A 15,807-nucleotide genomic window follows, 5' to 3' on the forward strand; every position below is an offset into this window, starting at 1 on the left:
GGGTCAGCCCCACGCGCAACCTCACAGGCTTAAGCTGAAGGGTGTGCAGACACTTTTGAGGGATCCACTTCTGATACGAAAGAGATAGGTTTGGCTCTTGATAATCACGAGCAAATAAAACATACAAAGACCAAGACCAAGCTGGCGATGATGAAAATCTCGCACAAAAAGATGGAACAGGACACGCACAAGCTCAAACAGCACCTCACAAGAAACAGCAGTTGGCTCTTGGTTCAATGGAATTTCCACACTGGCACAGGGCTGCCCCACGGCCTCGCCCAAGCCCCTTCTTCCAGTCTCTTCCAGGGTTTTCCCGTTCTCTGGGATTCAATAGACCAGCTCCTCTCCAACTGAAGAGACTGCTTGGTGGGCTCCTTAACCGGTCAGGAGAAAAACTTGACAAGGCCCCAAATCGCCCCAATGGGCAGAGAGGAAAGAGCGTGCTGAACGTGAATGAAACTCCGATGGAAGAGCACACTTGTAGCTCAGGGCTGGACTGTGGGGTCCTTTGTGGTCTCTCTGAGCTTGGTTGCTTTCTTGTAAACATTTCATCACCCACTCAGAGCTAAAAGGGAAGAGGAGGAGGAAGAATGTGGAGTCCCTGGTGCTCTCTGAACCTGGCTCTTTTCTTGCAGACATTTCCTACCGAACTAGATAACATCATCAGTGCTAGAAGGGAGGAGGATTGTAGGGAGGGGGAGGAGGAGGAGGACTGTGAGGTCCTTGGTGCTCTCTGAGCTTGGTGGCTTTCGAGGAGACATTTCATGACCCAGCTAGTAACATCCTCTGTGCCTTTTTGAACTAAACTCATCAGGCAGATTTTATTGTATTGCAATGTCTTCAATCAAGTGTAACAGAAAACTGAGCAAAGAAAAAAAAAAACACGTTTCTAGAAGCTTCCTCATCAGCCCAGAAACCATCTTTTTACAGATACAGACTTGACAACGAGGTCCACAAAACACTGTATTTGTGCCCAGATTCATCTTCTGGGTAGTAAGTTGGAGAAAGACATTTCGCCTTCTCTATCTGCCAGATGCGCCTTTGGGATAAAGTGATCTTTTTAAAAAGAATCAGTTCTGAAATCTCACCAGGCTCCCTAAGTGAAAATAAAAATAGGAAAAACTGGCCAGCTAAACTCTGGCAGAGCTCTGCGGCCAGCGGGTGGCCGAATTTTTGTGACTGCCGCAAAGGCGATCAGAAGCTTGGAGAGCTGCACAGACAGGGCTGAATAAATATGGAGACGAATGGAAGGCAGGATCGAGAACCGCCATTCTGCAACCCGTTTGGCCCTTCTGGGGTCAGAATCCAGGCATGGCGCGAACAGCCCGCAGATCACAAGGTCCCCTGCGAGGGCATCTTGCCCGTGATCTTGTTGGAGCACTCGAGCAGGGCGTTGTGGATGTCCTTGGCGCAGGAGATCTGGGACTTGATCATGCTGAGGTACTGGGTGTAGGGCAGGCTCTCTGCCTGGACCGCGTCGGGCTTGGTGGCGGTGGGCACGAGGGTGGGCGAGTGCTTGGTGCTGTCGAAGCTCTGGGAGAGGCACTCGTAGGCCAGGCGCTGGGCAGGGGGAGAAAGGGGGCGCGTGAGAACAGAGCGGATCGGATGTTACCCTGCGGAGGGTTCGGAGGGTGTGTGTGTGTGTGTGTGTGTGTGTGTGTGTGTGTGTGTGTGTGCAGACAGCAGCCCGTCCCTTCCGGAGGAAGACTAAGATGATGCTTCCTGACAGTGAGGACAATTAGCCAGTGGAAGGGCTTGCCACCAGAGGTTGTGGGTGCTCCATCACTGGAGGTTTTTAAGAAGAGACTGACAGTCACTTGTCTGAAATGGTACAGGTAATCCTCGACTTACAACCACAACTGAGCCCAAAATTTCTGTGGCTAAACAGTTTATTTGTCCAGTGAATTTTGCCCCATTTTATGACCTTCCCCGCCACAGTTTTTCAGTGAATAATCTGGCTTCCCCCATTGGCTTTGCTTGCAGAAGGGGTTCACGTGACCCCAGGACACTGCGACCCCTCATAAATGCAGGCCAGTTGCCAAGCGTCTGAATTTTGATCACGTGACCATGGGGATGCTGCGATGGTCGTTAAGTGTGAAAAACGGCCATAAGTCTTTTTTTCCAGTGCTGTTGTAACTTTGAACGGTCACTGAATGAACTGTGGTAAGTCGAGGACTGCCTGTATAGCGTTTCCTGCTTGAGCAGGGGGTTGGACTTCCCTAGAAGACCTCCGGGGTCCCTCCCAGTCCTGTTTTTGTGCAGACAGGCAGCTCCTTCTCACAACCACATCCATGGTGCCCATCCCCAGCCGCACCCAGCAGAGACGAGGAGCACAGAAGAGGAAAGGGGGACAAAACCCTGAACCCCAGCAAGGTGCACTTCATCAGGCGGGAATCCGTGGCTGGTGAACGAGAAGGGAGGCCCACCTCCTGCTGGACTTACCAGACAGAGTTCCAGCTGGTCGCACAAGGCGTAAAATTCCTCCAGGTTTTTGTCTACTCTTTGCACTGGAACTTCACTGATTTTCCTGAGGAAAAGAGAAAGAAAGAAAAGTTTGCTGTCTTGGCAGAATGAAAGGAGGCGGGGGGAGGGGCAGGGAAGGGGGGTGAACTCACTGCCCGCTGTCGATGTTGGTGTTCTGGAGAAAGTTCTGAGCAGCCACCTTCATCAGGTTCTGAAACGGGGACGGGAGGAGGAGAGCATGAAGTGGGCTTCCCGGCAGGGACCCCCAAAGAGGATGCAGCTCAGGGTGGAAATGAGGGCTCCTTTGTCCTCTCTGAGCCTGGGGGGTTCTTGCAGACCTTTCACGACCCAACTAGGTGACGTCCTCAGTCTTCCAGAGGACGGTGTTTGCTCCCGGTCCATATACAATAGCTTGCCCTGCCGCTATAGGGACAGCAGGGATTCACACCAGGCAGTCTGAGGGGTGGACTATAACTCCCAGAAATCGCCCCCATGAGTGAGGGGTGGACTATAACTCCCGGAAACCCGCCAGCCGAGGGGCTCCCACGGGGAAGAAAGGCCCCGCCGCGCCCCATGGGCCCCGGAGTCCGCTCACCTGCAGGCTCTCCTTCAGCTGCGGCAGAAGGAGGCGGAAGCGCTGCACCGGGTCGAAGTCCTGTGCCTGCGCGGCCACCTGCATGCCGGAGGGTGCCGGGCCCGCGGCCAGAGGAGGCGCCCCCACCGCGGCCTGCTGGCCCCCCGGCCCAGTCCCGGAGGGCCCCGCTGGGCCCATCAGCGGCGGCTGCGGGGGCGCCTGAGGCGGCGGCGGCGGCGGGACCTGCTGCTGAGACGGCGCCGCCATCTTCGGCCGCTCCCGCGAGACTACCCTTCCCGGCGGGCCCCGCGCGGAAGCGCTGCGTGATGACGCGAGGATTCCCGGCACGCACCGCGGGAGCGCTCCACGAGCGCGATTCCGAGAGCGACGCTTCCCGGCAGGCCTTTCGCGGAGCGGGGCCCTCTGGGAGTTGCAGTCCCGCCATGCTTAGCGCGGAGGACCCCGGCGGGCTCTCGGACTACGCTTCCCGGCGCTCTCCGCGGCAGTAAAGCCCTGACGTCTGCGCCCTCGGGAGCTCGGGGAAGCCGCTGCCATGGCGCCCACGATCCAGACTCAGGCGCAGCGGGAGGAACCAGGCCACAGGTGGGGAGAGGGCGCCTCTGGGACTGGGGGGGTCAGCCTATCTTCCCTCCTCCGCGGCCATTAACTCTCCGCCCGTCCGCTTCTTCCCCGCAGGCCCAACTCGCACCGGACGCTGCCCGAAAGGTAAGGCGCCCGCCCGTCCGGCCCCGCGAGAGGCAATGGCGGCGGCCTCCCGGTCACTCCTGCCCTTGTGCTTCGGCCCGCAGGTCCGGGGTGGTGTGCCGCGTCAAGTACTGCAACAGCCTCCCCGACATCCCCTTCGACCCCAAGTTCATCACCTACCCCTTCGACCAGAACAGGTGAGAGCCGCCCCGCTCTCTCTTTTAGGGGAGGGAGGTTCGATCCCACGCTCACCTGGCTGCTACTGTGCGTTTCTGAGGGAGACTCAGCTTTGGACAGTTGCCTGGGCATTAAGGTTTTTCTTGCTTCCTTCCTTTTCCAGGTTCGTGCAATACAAGGCCACCTCTCTGGAAAAGCAGCACAAACACGACTTGCTGACTGAACCTGACTTGGGAGTCACCATAGATCTAATAAACCCGGATACTTACCGCATTGACCCCAACGGTGAGACGGACTCTCTGTACACCCATCACAATGGAGGGTTAAAGATGTGTCTGCAGAGGGATGCTGGTTGGGGAGATGTGCCTGTTTTGTGCGCGAGGAAAACCTGCATTATAGATTTCTGGTACCCACTAAATAAATAAATAGATAATACAGTTTTGAGGGTGACTGCTGTGCATTAAATTCTCTTATAGGTAGTCCTTGCTTACTGACCACTCGTTTAGCACACATTCAAAGTTCCAACAGCACTAGATCAGTTCTTTGACATACTCTTATCGGTACTACTTATGACTGGTCCTTGAAGTCCCAGCTGTCATGCCAACCCTGCAGTCACGTGACCCCAATCTGGGCACTTGGCAGCTGACTTGCACTTAAAACGGTGGCAGCAGCCACTTACCTGCCTACCTGTTTGTGAATCACCTGGGATTTGCAACTTCCTGCCGGCTTCTCCACTGACTTTGTGGTGCTTTACATTGCTTAGTGAGGGAAGTTCTGGTCCCAATCACTGTCGTTAGGTGAAGACTACCTGAACTAAATGCAAATGAAATAAAATGTGCACATCTCCATAGCAGAATACCAGGAGTTTAGCTAGAGAATGCAAAGAGACCGGACTGCATTTGTACCGTTTGCAGACTTCTCGAGCACGTTCAGTGGAGATGATCAACCTGTGACCGTGTTTGATTTCTTTTAGTTCTTCTAGATCCTGCAGATGAGAAACTGCTGGAGGAGGAGATCCAGGCACCCACCAGTTCCAAGAGGTAGTGCAATCCCTCGGACACCACAGCCGAATTCTGCTGGCCTTGCTCCAGGGTCTGCTGCCTCTCTCTCTCTCCCACACCAGCATCAGATTGTTCAGAGTTTCTTGCAGTTGTCCTTCATGGCGAGGCTCGTTTAAGTTATTTCCTCCTTTGTGAGAGAGTCCCTAAGCTTCCTAGATCTTAACATCTGCCTCTTAAGTCTCCACTCTCCTCAGCCTCTCCATGCTGGCAGCTGCTCCAATCCCTCTCATACATACCTACTTGTTAAATTAATATACCACCCATCTCACTATCCAAAGCAACTCTGGCTATATATGCATAAGGGCACAAATGGCCTGTCCTTTTTGTAATACTAGTCGGTGTGGGGAGGATTTGGCATTCCTGCATCGCAAGACCCTCCTCAATGCCCCTGCTAGCTGGGAACAGAGGGAGCTTAGCCAGATGGGTTTGGGGAAGGCAGCTCTGGAGAAAAACAGCTCCAGCCAGACTTTGGGGTTTTTCCCCTTCAGATCACAGCAGCACGCCAAAGTTGTGCCATGGATGCGGAAGACCGAATACATCTCCACCGAATTCAACCGCTACGGAGTCTCCAATGAGAAGCCAGAGGTTAAGTGAGTAGCAACATCACTTGTGGTGTTCAGCAATCATTCGGCAATTATTTTTCTGTCCAGCTTTACCCTAGCAAAGATGTTCGCCTTAGCTCGAAAGTAATGGTCTCCCTTTCAGTGCCCAGCCGGGGTGAATTCCATATGTTAAATGTTAAATTTGTTTGGCATTTGGGTCACTTTTTTTTCTCTTTTTGTACACTATTTTTTTTTCTTTGTTGTCGTTAGTGCCGAATATATGCTTTTTTTCTGTTTTGTATTTTATCTTTTACAATAAAACAATACATACTTATTTTTTAAAAAAGTAACCATCTCACTAAGTCCAGCACAAGGGAGCCAGGCTCTTTGTCCCCTGGCTGAGATGCCCTTTCTGAACTCTCCCCCACCTTGTTCGGTTTAGGATCGGTGTGTCTGTCAAACAGCAGTTCACCGAGGAGGAGATTTACAAGGACCGAGACAGCCAGATCGCAGCCATTGAGAAGACCTTTGAGGATGCTCAGAAGTCAGTGAGTACCCTTCCTCTTCCTCCCCCTCAAAAGAAAATCTTTCCTCTTATTGTTGTGCCTTTTCAGAGACGGAACCTGTGCAGAAAGAGAGAAACCAGCAGAATAAGAATAACAGCATGGAAGGGGACCTCAGAGGTCTTCTAGTCCTGTAGAACGGTAGAAGCGGGGTGTCCAACCTTGGCAACTTTAAGACCTGTGGACTTCAACTCTGCTGGCTGGGGAATTCTGGGAGTTGAAGTTCACAAGTCTTAAAGTTGCCAAGGTTGGACACCCCAGCTGTAGAAGCTTGCTGCAGCCATTTTTATTCTCTTTGTATTGGTGGTTTAAATGCACTCTCTGATTTGGGGGGGGAGGCAAAGGGTGCTTTGCAGAGCCTACATTGATCTACAGCTTTCAGGCCTAGCAAGTGTGGGTGTGTTCCCTCTTTCTTGGGTGTCTCCTAATGGGAAACTGTGCTCCTCTCTCCCCCCCCTCCCCCAGATTTCTCAGCACTACAGCAAGCCTCGCGTTACTCCAATGGAAGTCATGCCGGTCTTTCCTGATTTCAAGGTAAGGGAAAGCAAGGCGGCTCCAGGGAAGAGCTGGCTAGGTGAAGGGTCAGCAGCCTGCCCCTCCCCAAAAGGACTTGCTGGGCTCTGAGCTGCTGTTCTCATTCTCTCTCTCTCTCTCCTCCCTGCCAGATGTGGATCAACCCCTGTGCTCAGGTCATTTTTGACTCAGATCCAGCACCCAAGGACACCAGCGGGACAGCAGCTCTGGACATGATGTCACAAGCTATGATTAGGTGAGACCATGGTTCATTTGTAAAGTAGGGAGGGGGAGGCCAGCCTCAGTTTCCTGGCCAAGGGTGTTTGCTTGTTTGTTTGTTTTTTGTATCCTGCATTTATTATTTTTACAAATAACTCAAGGCAGTGAACATATCCAACACATCTTTCTCCTTCTAGTTTCCCCACAATAACCCTGTGAGTTGGGTTAAACAGAGAGAGCAACTGGCCCAAAGCCACCCAGCCGGCTTTCATGCTAAGGCGGGACTAGAACTCACCGTCTCCCACTTTCTAGACCAAACTGGCTCTCCTTGTGTCTTGACCTTTGGCACGCCTTCAAATATGGGCTTTTTTGGACCATCCTGGATCCCTGTCCAGCTCTTTTAAGACCTCAAGCAGAAAGAACTATTTCTCTCTTATAATCTTCACCCATCTCCTTTTCTATGTCGGTGCCAGTGAAAATTTTGCTTGGCACCGGGGCTGTTCTGTCCAAAGCAGCAGAGAGCTGATGTGCCTCTTTCCCCCTTTCCCTCCACCTCCAGGGGCATGATGGATGAAGAGGGCAACCAGTTTGTGGCCTACTTCCTTCCCGTGGACGACACGATGCGGAAACGCAAACGGGATCAAGACGAGGAGATGGATTACACACCCGAGGATGTGTACGTTGAGCGCAGAAGCCAAACATGGTCTTACGAAGGAAGCAGGAATGCAAGCGAGGCTAAATCAATCTGGAAGGAAGGCCAAAGGGGCATCGTGGTTGGAATAAAGGTTCTAGTTTTGCTTCCCGTAGGGGAAAACGTGGGTCAGCCAGCCGCACGCAGCTGAGCTTACATTTTCCAACCGGCTTAGTCTGAATTTGGCCTTTCAGAGTCATGGATAAAAATGACATCTTTTTTCTTGAGCTCTTCACTTCAGAGACGGGGGGATAGAAATGTTAAGTTGCACGGACTGCTTAATTCTGCTCTTGAATTTTGTACGTGCCTCTTCCTACCTTGCTTTGCTGTGGTGAAATAGCTCTAGCCCACCGATGGGATTTGGGTAAGCGAGAAAATCAATCCAGTTTTAGGGAAAGCATGAGAAGGAGTTGGTTTTTCCCGGTTTCCTTTGCCCACAAGCAGAGGTGAAACTCTCCTCCTCCTCTCTTCCATCCCCCCCCCCATTAGGTACGAGTATAAAATCGCCAGGGAGTACAACTGGAATGTGAAGAACAAAGCCAGCAAGGGCTACGAAGAGAACTATTTCTTCATCTTTCGTGAAGGCGACGGGGTCTATTACAACGAACTGGAGACCAGGTGAGGCGGGGGGGGGGGAGTTTGGGGCAGGGCAGGAGTACCGAAGAGGGGGCTGCAGAGGCCTTGGCAGGCTAAGTGGTGTGGCGAGACCTCCCTGGGCCGATTGGTTGTTTGATGAGCCAGTTTCCAGCCCTCAACATCTACAGGGGGTCCTCGGCTTACGACCACAGTGGAGCCCAAAATTTCTGTTGCTAAGGGAGACAGTGCACAAGTCTTAAAGTTGCCACGGTTGGAGATCCCTGCTCTAAAAGGAACTGTTGTGGCTGTGGGTCCTCAGATAAAAGGGGCAGGGGGAACTGAGATGCTGGCAGAAGGGGGGAGGGTCCAGGCCCCTTCCTCCCTTTCTGACCTGCTTCTCCCCGGCAGAGTGCGGCTCAGCAAACGGCGAGCCAAGGCCGGGGTCCAGTCCGGCACCAACGCGGTGCTGGTGGTGAAGCACAGGGACATGAACGAGAAGGAGCTGGAGGCCCAGGTAGGGCTGGGCGTCCTGGCAGGCAGAGGGAACCCACGGCTGGGCTCCTCCCCATGGCGGAGGGAGGGAGGGGGGCTTGTGCTGGGTGTCTCACTCGGGCGCCTTCACACCCCTCCTCGCAGGAAGCCCGCAAAGCACAACTGGAGAACCACGAACCCGAAGAGGAGGAGGAGGAGGAGATGGGCAAAGCGGCGCAAGTCTCAGGTGAGGGGTCTTTCTCCCAGAGCCCAGCCTGCCCCATAGAGCAGGCCTGGGCCCCTTTTGGCTGGCTTGAGCTGTCGCATATTAGAAATCAGATGTGAATACGTGCACACCAGGCGCAAATACAATTTTCTTTCGAAGGCAACTGCCATTCCTTTGAATTTACATGTGTGCATGCGTGCACGCCCTACACCTTCACAGCCCTAACCTTAATCTTAACTGTGATTTAATGATTATTGGCGGTGGGATTTTCCTGTGTGTTTTACTGGGGTCCACAAACAAGTCTGAAAGAAAAGCTGACCCCTTCGCTTTCCTTAGCGAAGACTTCTAAGAATGTGTACCTGACCTCAGTTTTTGGGCCCGACTCCAAGGGGACCAAACCTTAACCACCCCAGTTTCTCAGGTGGCCCCCCCCCGGAGGAAATTGACTGCCCACCCCCATCCCTCCCCACCAGAGGGGGGCTTCTCCCGTGTTTAACGCACTCTCCGTCCCCCCTTCCCCCCTGTTGTCTCCCCCACTCCAGACGAGGAACCGGAGAAAGGCAGTGAGAGCGAGAGGGAGGCCAGCGAAGCCGAGGAGGAGGAGGAAGAAGAGGAAGAGGAGGAGGAAGAGGAAGGCCGCTCGCCCAGCGAGGGTGAGGGTGCCGTGGCCGAGGAGAGCGAGGAGGACGAACGGGCAGCGCGAGACAAAGAGGAGATTTTCGGCAGTGACGACGACGAGGAAGACTCCGAGCCGGAGGGTGGCCGGCCAGAGGCGGACGAGGAGAGTGGCAGCGAGGAAGAGGAGGAAGAGGAGGACGAACACGGGGGGAGCAGCCGGCGGCAGCAGCAGCAGCACCGGGGCAACCGCAGCCCCTTTTTCAGCGGCAGCGACCGCTCCAACCACGAGGACGAGGAGGAAGGCGAGGCCAGCGCCAGCGACGTCCCATCAGAGTCGAGCAGTGACAGCAGCGACAGTGACTGAGCAGCCACGGAGGCCACTCGGGGGGGGGAGGGGGCAACTGGGACTACTGGGGGAGGCGACGGGGCCTGGATTGGCCAGGCCCCTTCAGGGGTCCGGAGGGTCCTTTCGCCAGCTCTGCCGCCTGCAGCCGCCGGGCTCTGTGGGCTGGGCAGTTGGCCTTGCTGGGGGAAGTTGGGCTTCAGCCCCAGGTATTCTCTGCTGTATATAAGGACAGGCATCCCCTTTCTGTTGCAATAAAATATGTTTTTTTCCCCTTTTCTTTCTTGATTTTCTATGTCGATCCCTTTTTTTTCCTGTGCCAGGGGATGGATTTGGGATTTCAGGGCAGGGTTCGGGCATGGGAGTGAGGATAGGATGGGTTTCTCTATGCAGGTGTGCTGGACTACAACTTCCATCACCCCTTGGGCCACATGGCCCTCCAGGTCTACAACGATGCTCTGGATGAGGTCCACGGAGGAGATTGCGAGGTGCAGAAAGTGACTTGCCCAGAAAGACCTGTGTCTGCAGCCCAGAGGGGAGCCACCCACCTGGGGGCCTGCAGCCCCTTCGCCAAGGGGTCTTGACTGGGGGGTTCCTTGCTCAGCAATGGGGCAATTTGGGGTTTGGGAGGTGTCCGGAGCCCCTGGCCTGCTGCTAGGAGACCAGAAGTCATCCGGGAGGGGAAGGAACTTGGCAAAGCCACCTTCCAAGTAGGGATCGTGGGGGGCGAAGCAAAGTGGTGGTTGGGGGGTGGGATTTTGAGTGGGTGGGAGAAGCGAGGCAGCTTTGCCGGGTTCCGAGGAGGGGCAGGCTGCAGCTGTGCCCAGCAGAGGCTCCGTGCGCCCACTGAAGGGCTTGGCCCGCTGGGGAGGGGTTCCTGGGGTCCCTGCCGGCTCTTGGCCCCCACACGGACGGGGCTTCTCCAGGGGGATCGGTCGCTCCGCGGGTCTTTCCGCTCTTCCAGCTGAGGCGCCCCTTGGCTGCTGCCTCCTTCCTCAGCGTTATGGGTCTCTGAAGGAGGGGCGTCTTTCAAGTCTTCCAATCTCCTCCTCCCACCTTTTGCCCAGCATGATGGGCTTCCCAAGGGAGACGGGCTCTCGGCTCGTAACCGCCTCCTTTTTTACTCCTTCCTTCCACCTAGCTGAGCTTTATGGGCTTCCCAGAAGAAGATGAGTCCCTCAGCTCCTCCAACCTGCTCCTCCTTCTCCATTGCTCGCCTTCCCTTCCGCCTCCAGCGCTGCGCGGGGCGAGGCGAGGCGGCTCTGCGGCCGGACGGGCGGCGCTCTCGGTGGCGCTTCCTCTCCGCGCCGCCACCCAGGAAGTGTCCGCCTCGGCCGCAGCCCCTCCGGATCGCGCGGGCGGCGGGGCGCATGGACGGCGGGTGCGCGGGGCCTGGGCGGGCCGGGGGTCTCGGGGAGGGTCGCCTGTCGCCGGCGGGGCGCGTGGGCTGGGCGGCCGAGAGGGGGCTCCTCCGGGGAGGGGAGGGGCGAGGCGGGCGTGGAGCCCCCCGGCAAGCGGGGCTGGGGGCGGCCTGGCGGGGCTGGCCTCTCCGGCGGTCTTTGGGGTGAAGCCGGCGGGCCCCGAGGAGGGTCTCCGGCAGGGAGGGGGAGGGGGCCGGCCGGGGGGGGGCGTCCTAGAGGCCCCCTCCCCTTTTAGTCTGCCAAGCCTGCTTGGCGAGGCCGCCCGGAGCCGGCGAGGGGATCGGCGCGCAATCGGGGTGGCAGAGCGGGGGGCGGGTGGGGGCGTTTTGCAAAGAAAACCCGGGTCGGTCCTCCTCCCGGGAACCCCCCTCCGTGGCAGACGGGCAGCCCTTGCAGGGACCCCCCCCTCGGGACTGGCCCCTCTCTGGCTTTGCAGAGCGACTCGGGCGGCCTCTGAACTGGGCCGTTCTGGCGGGGGGGGGGGCGAGGCGGCCCGGTGCGGGGCAGGGGCCCAAGCTGGCTTAGCATCGCACAAAGAGCCGCTTGTTGTTGCGGAGGTTGTGGGAGGAGGAGGAGGAGGAGGGCGGTGCGATCCTGGGGTGCCAAAGCCTCCTAGAGTCTGGCCACTCCGGGACGAAGCCAGTGGTGGCACTACAAAGCCCATGACTCTTCCTAAAACGGGCCAGTCGGGAAAGGTGCGACTTGCCTCCTTGGGAAGTTTTGGCACCAGAAACTTCCACAACCCTCCTTTGGATTTTGGGGTGAAAGAGGTGGATGGCGGGGGGGGGGCTTTGCTGGCAGATGGGCAGCTACTGACACTCTGCTTTTTTCTTCTCCAGCTCAGCATCATCGCGGCCCTGTCGGTCTGCCCCGTCCCCTGAAGAGCAGCAGCCGTCTCTTCAAGTGCCCGGGAGGAGCGCCAGCCCTTCAGCGTGCCCCCTGCCGGGGGGACCATGTCACAGGGCAGCGGGGGCTCGGCCTAAAGTGAAGCCGGATGGCGGCACAAGCAGCCGTAGGGCTGGGCGTGGGAAGTCCAGACCCAGCCACGCCTCAGAGAGACTTTCCAAAGTGGAGCCAGCCACGGAGGGCCCACGGCGGGCATACCCCGAGCCTGCCAAGGGGCTGGGCCATTCCTTGCGGCAGAAGCTGCAAGCCGCCGTAGGGCAGTGCTTCCCCATCAAGAGCTTGTCGCGCTCACCGGACCTCTCTTCCCAGCGCAAAATTCACCTCCGGGAATTGATGCTGGACACCTGCCCCTTCCCCCCCGGCTCGGAGCTGGCCCGCACGTGGAAGCTGATCAAGCAGCACACGGTGCCCGTCTCCGAGCATGAGGGCCTGGTTGCCCTGCCCCCCGAGGACGAAGATGACCGCCTGAGGGAACGCCGCCGCATCAGCATCGAGCAGGGCGTGGATCCGCCACCGGACGCCTTGATCCATACCTTTGAGGTGACGGCGCAGATCAACCCTCTCTACAAACTGGGGCCAAAGCTCGCCCACGGCATGACCGAGCTGGCTGGGCCTGGCCGGACCGTGCTGACCGCCACTGATGAGCAGGATGAAGAGGAGGAGGAGGAGGAAGAAGAGCTGGAGTCGGCCTTTGCTGGGCTGCCGGAGGTCCGAGGAGGCCTGCGGGTGCACACCCAGATTGACTACATCCACTGCCTGGTGCCCGACCTGCTTCAGCTGACACAACTCTCCTGTTACTGGGGTGTGATGGACCGCTACGAAGCTGAGTCCCTGCTGGAGGGCAAGCCGGAGGGCACCTTCCTCCTGCGGGACTCGGCCCAAGAGGACTACCTCTTCTCTGTGAGTTTCCGGCGCTACGGCCGTTCTCTCCACGCCCGCATCGAGCAATGGAACCACAACTTCAGCTTCGACGTCCACGACCCCAGCGTCTTTCACGCGCCCACCGTGAGCGGCCTCCTGGAGCACTACAAGGACCCCAGCGTCTGCATGTTCTTCGAGCCGCTGCTCTCCATCCCCGTCCACCGCACCTTCCCCTTTGGCCTGCAGCACCTCTGCCGAGCCGTGGTGACCTCCTGCACCACCTATGACGGCATCGGGCACCTTCCGCTGCCCCGGGTGCTGAAGGAGTACCTGAAAGAGTACCACTATAAGCAGAGGGTCAGGGTGCGGCGCCTGGATACCTGGGGCACCTGATCCATTCTTTGAGGACCACCAACCACCGATCAGCCTCCCAACTCTACCTGCTTTTCCTTCGTGACAATTATTATTCTTAACCCGTCTTCTCTTAGCTGGCATTCTCCAGAATGGATGGGCGCCATTTGCTGGTACGCCTAGCTAGCATGCTGGCTGGAAACACTGAGCATGGCAGCCCGGCACATCTGGGCAGGATTTGGGCGGAGAGACCGGGCCCGTCTCCCTCCACTCCTTCCCAGGGTTGTGAGCACAAGGGTGTTTGCAGAGGCCTTTTTCAATTTGGGTGCAAAATCCAGCGTTGTAGAGACTTTGGGCTGTGGCGGAGGCCCAAAAACTTTGCAAGCCAGAGCAAAAAATGAGGACTTCCAGTCAACCGGAATTCAGAAGTCAGGGCAGCATCAAAGGCCGGAGGGCCCCCCTTCCCCCACTAGAGTTGGGGAGGTTCACCCCAACAGGTGGGCTCTTGCTGAGGGGCTCTGCGGCTGCCTCCGCTTCCTTCCTGAGAAAAAGCACAACATTTGGGGGTTTAGGGCTGTTCCAAGCCAGGCGTTTGAGCACAAACGTCCGGTGGGGAGCCGGTGCCCCTTGTTGGGTTCCGCCTCCGGCACAATCCCGCATTTCTTTGCGCTTCTTCCATTCCTCCAGGTTGTACAGGTAGTCCTCGACTTACCAGTGCATTTAGTGACCGTTTGAAGCATTGAAAAAAGTGACTTATGACAGTTTTTCACACTTACAATTGTTGCAGCACTCCCGTGGTCACATGTTCAGAATTCAGACGCTTGGCAACTGGCTCATATTTATGATGGTCACCATGTCCCTGGGTCACGTGATCCCTTTTTGCAACCTTTTGACAAGCTAAGTCAATGGGGGAAAGCCATTCGCTTAACGACCGTGCCACTAACTTAACGACTGCAGTGCTTCACTTGACAGCTGTGGCAAGTCGTAAAATGGGGTGAAATTCACTTGTCTCGCTTAGCAACAGAAATTTTGGACTCAATTGTAGTCATAAGTTGAGGACTACTGGTGGTTGCTGCTCTGGGGAGATCTCAAAAGCACCCCAAATCCTGGTGGCCGCAGGGCAGCAGAGGGAACCACAAGCGTCTCGCCTCGAGGGACACGACACGGTCGCCACAGATCCAGAAACCTCACCTGCGTTGTCCCTGGGGAGGCATCCTGGGTGTGTGGTTGTGAAAGTCTCCACCTTTGAACTCCTGCTGTCCGGCTTCCTTCACAACCTGTTGCTCTGCACCGTTGTATATCATTAAAACCTCCTTGATCCAGTCGTGCTGCAGTTTCCTCTTATGTTGGGAAGGGGGCTGAACAAGCAGCCTGGTGGCCCCTGAAAAGCTTATTTCTCGTGCCCAGCCTTCTCAGCCAGGATGATTTCACAAGAGGGGGGGGAAGCCCCCAAAGCTTCCCCCACTGTGAAAAACCAGGGCTGATGGGAACAAGGTGTCCAAGCAGCCTGCAACTCTGCTCCCAGTACAGGGGGGCTCGAGAGCCTGACTTTGCTTTTTGAAAGGGACCCCCCCCCAAACTGAGACCTGGTCAGGAGGGGCTGTCTGGCTGAGCAGGGAGAGGGGGCCCAAAAGACTGGGAGGCGGCAGGTGTTGCCAAGGGACCGATGCCCCCGGGCAACTGTTATGGAGGTGCCATAGAAGGAAGTCCTGATAGATCGTTGCCCGTGTTGAGAACAAACTGAGGTTGGCTTCCTACAGCTGCTAAGCCAGCCCGTTAGATGAAAAATGTCCACCTAACACAGTGCGTCCCAACTTAGGATAAATTTTCCCCAAATTGGGTTGTCACGTATACAAACTTATCCATCACAACAGGGGCCTTTAAATTGATGTGACGATTGCCACGTGTGCTAAAATGTATTAAAAAAACGGGTCCCCGAGCATTCCTATAGAGAGGAAGGCTGATGAACTCGCCAATGGCAATTGGCTAACATGATAGAAAGCTCATTTGGCGCCACTGCTTTTGTAATACAGGACATCCTCAAGTTACGACCGTTCGTTCAGTGACTGTTCCAAGTTAGGACGATGCTCAAGGGACTTGCGAATGGGGGTCCTTAAAGTTCAGTGAGACCGAGAAGTGATTTGGGGGAAGCATCACCGAAGCTATCACCCCTCCCGTTGGCTGGAGCAGGGGGGGTGATCCCAGAGGAAACCCCCAGCCCCCACCCCATGAGCCTGGACATTGACCCTGGGACCCCTCCAAGGCAAACGCAGGAGTGGAACTTCAAAAGGCAAATCTCTATAGACTGCAGGCATCCAAGCTTAGTAGTTTCAAGACTTATGAACTTCAGCTCCCAGAATTCCACCACCAAGCATGTCCACTGATGAGTATTCTGGGAGTTGAAGTCCATACGCCTGGCAATGGCCAAATTTGGGAAATGCTGTGCTTGAAGGTGCCATTAAGAAACGTGGTGGTGCAGGATTTAAGCCTAATTCTGCCCACTGCCAGCAGTTCGATCCTGGCCTG

General features: G+C 56.3%; 3 protein-coding genes across 3 annotated transcripts; 2 read left to right on the forward strand and 1 right to left on the reverse strand.

Moving 5' to 3' along the window:
- Positions 1–777: 777 nt before the first annotated feature.
- On the reverse strand, positions 778–3,354 carry MED29 (mediator complex subunit 29). The gene is made up of 4 exons (XM_039361959.1): positions 3,059–3,354; positions 2,616–2,674; positions 2,443–2,527; positions 778–1,560 (listed from the first exon to the last, which is right to left on the reverse strand). Exons 1-4 carry the CDS (start codon positions 3,302–3,304, stop codon positions 1,333–1,335), a joined length of 618 nt encoding a protein of 205 aa, XP_039217893.1. The 5' UTR covers positions 3,305–3,354; the 3' UTR covers positions 778–1,332.
- Positions 3,355–3,469: 115 nt separating this feature from the next.
- On the forward strand, positions 3,470–10,028 carry PAF1 (PAF1 homolog, Paf1/RNA polymerase II complex component). The gene is made up of 14 exons (XM_039361956.1): positions 3,470–3,640; positions 3,734–3,763; positions 3,847–3,939; positions 4,083–4,204; positions 4,893–4,959; positions 5,469–5,570; positions 5,965–6,070; positions 6,551–6,619; positions 6,751–6,854; positions 7,377–7,493; positions 7,998–8,126; positions 8,493–8,598; positions 8,721–8,802; positions 9,324–10,028. The coding sequence occupies exons 1-14, from the start codon at positions 3,591–3,593 to the stop codon at positions 9,761–9,763; spliced, it is 1,617 nt and encodes a 538-aa protein (XP_039217890.1). The 5' UTR covers positions 3,470–3,590; the 3' UTR covers positions 9,764–10,028.
- Positions 10,029–10,833: 805 nt separating this feature from the next.
- LOC120316401 (suppressor of cytokine signaling 5-like) lies at positions 10,834–14,094 on the forward strand. The gene is made up of 2 exons (XM_039361957.1): positions 10,834–11,123; positions 12,003–14,094. Exons 1-2 carry the CDS (start codon positions 10,912–10,914, stop codon positions 13,321–13,323), a joined length of 1,533 nt encoding a protein of 510 aa, XP_039217891.1. The 5' UTR covers positions 10,834–10,911; the 3' UTR covers positions 13,324–14,094.
- The last annotated feature ends 1,713 nt before the right edge of the window (positions 14,095–15,807 follow it).

The sequence above is a fragment of the Crotalus tigris genome, unplaced genomic scaffold, assembly GCF_016545835.1.
Source record: "Crotalus tigris isolate CLP2741 ecotype Arizona unplaced genomic scaffold, ASM1654583v1 scf7180000019364.2947544272:3078424, whole genome shotgun sequence".
Taxonomy (NCBI): domain Eukaryota; kingdom Metazoa; phylum Chordata; class Lepidosauria; order Squamata; family Viperidae; genus Crotalus; species Crotalus tigris.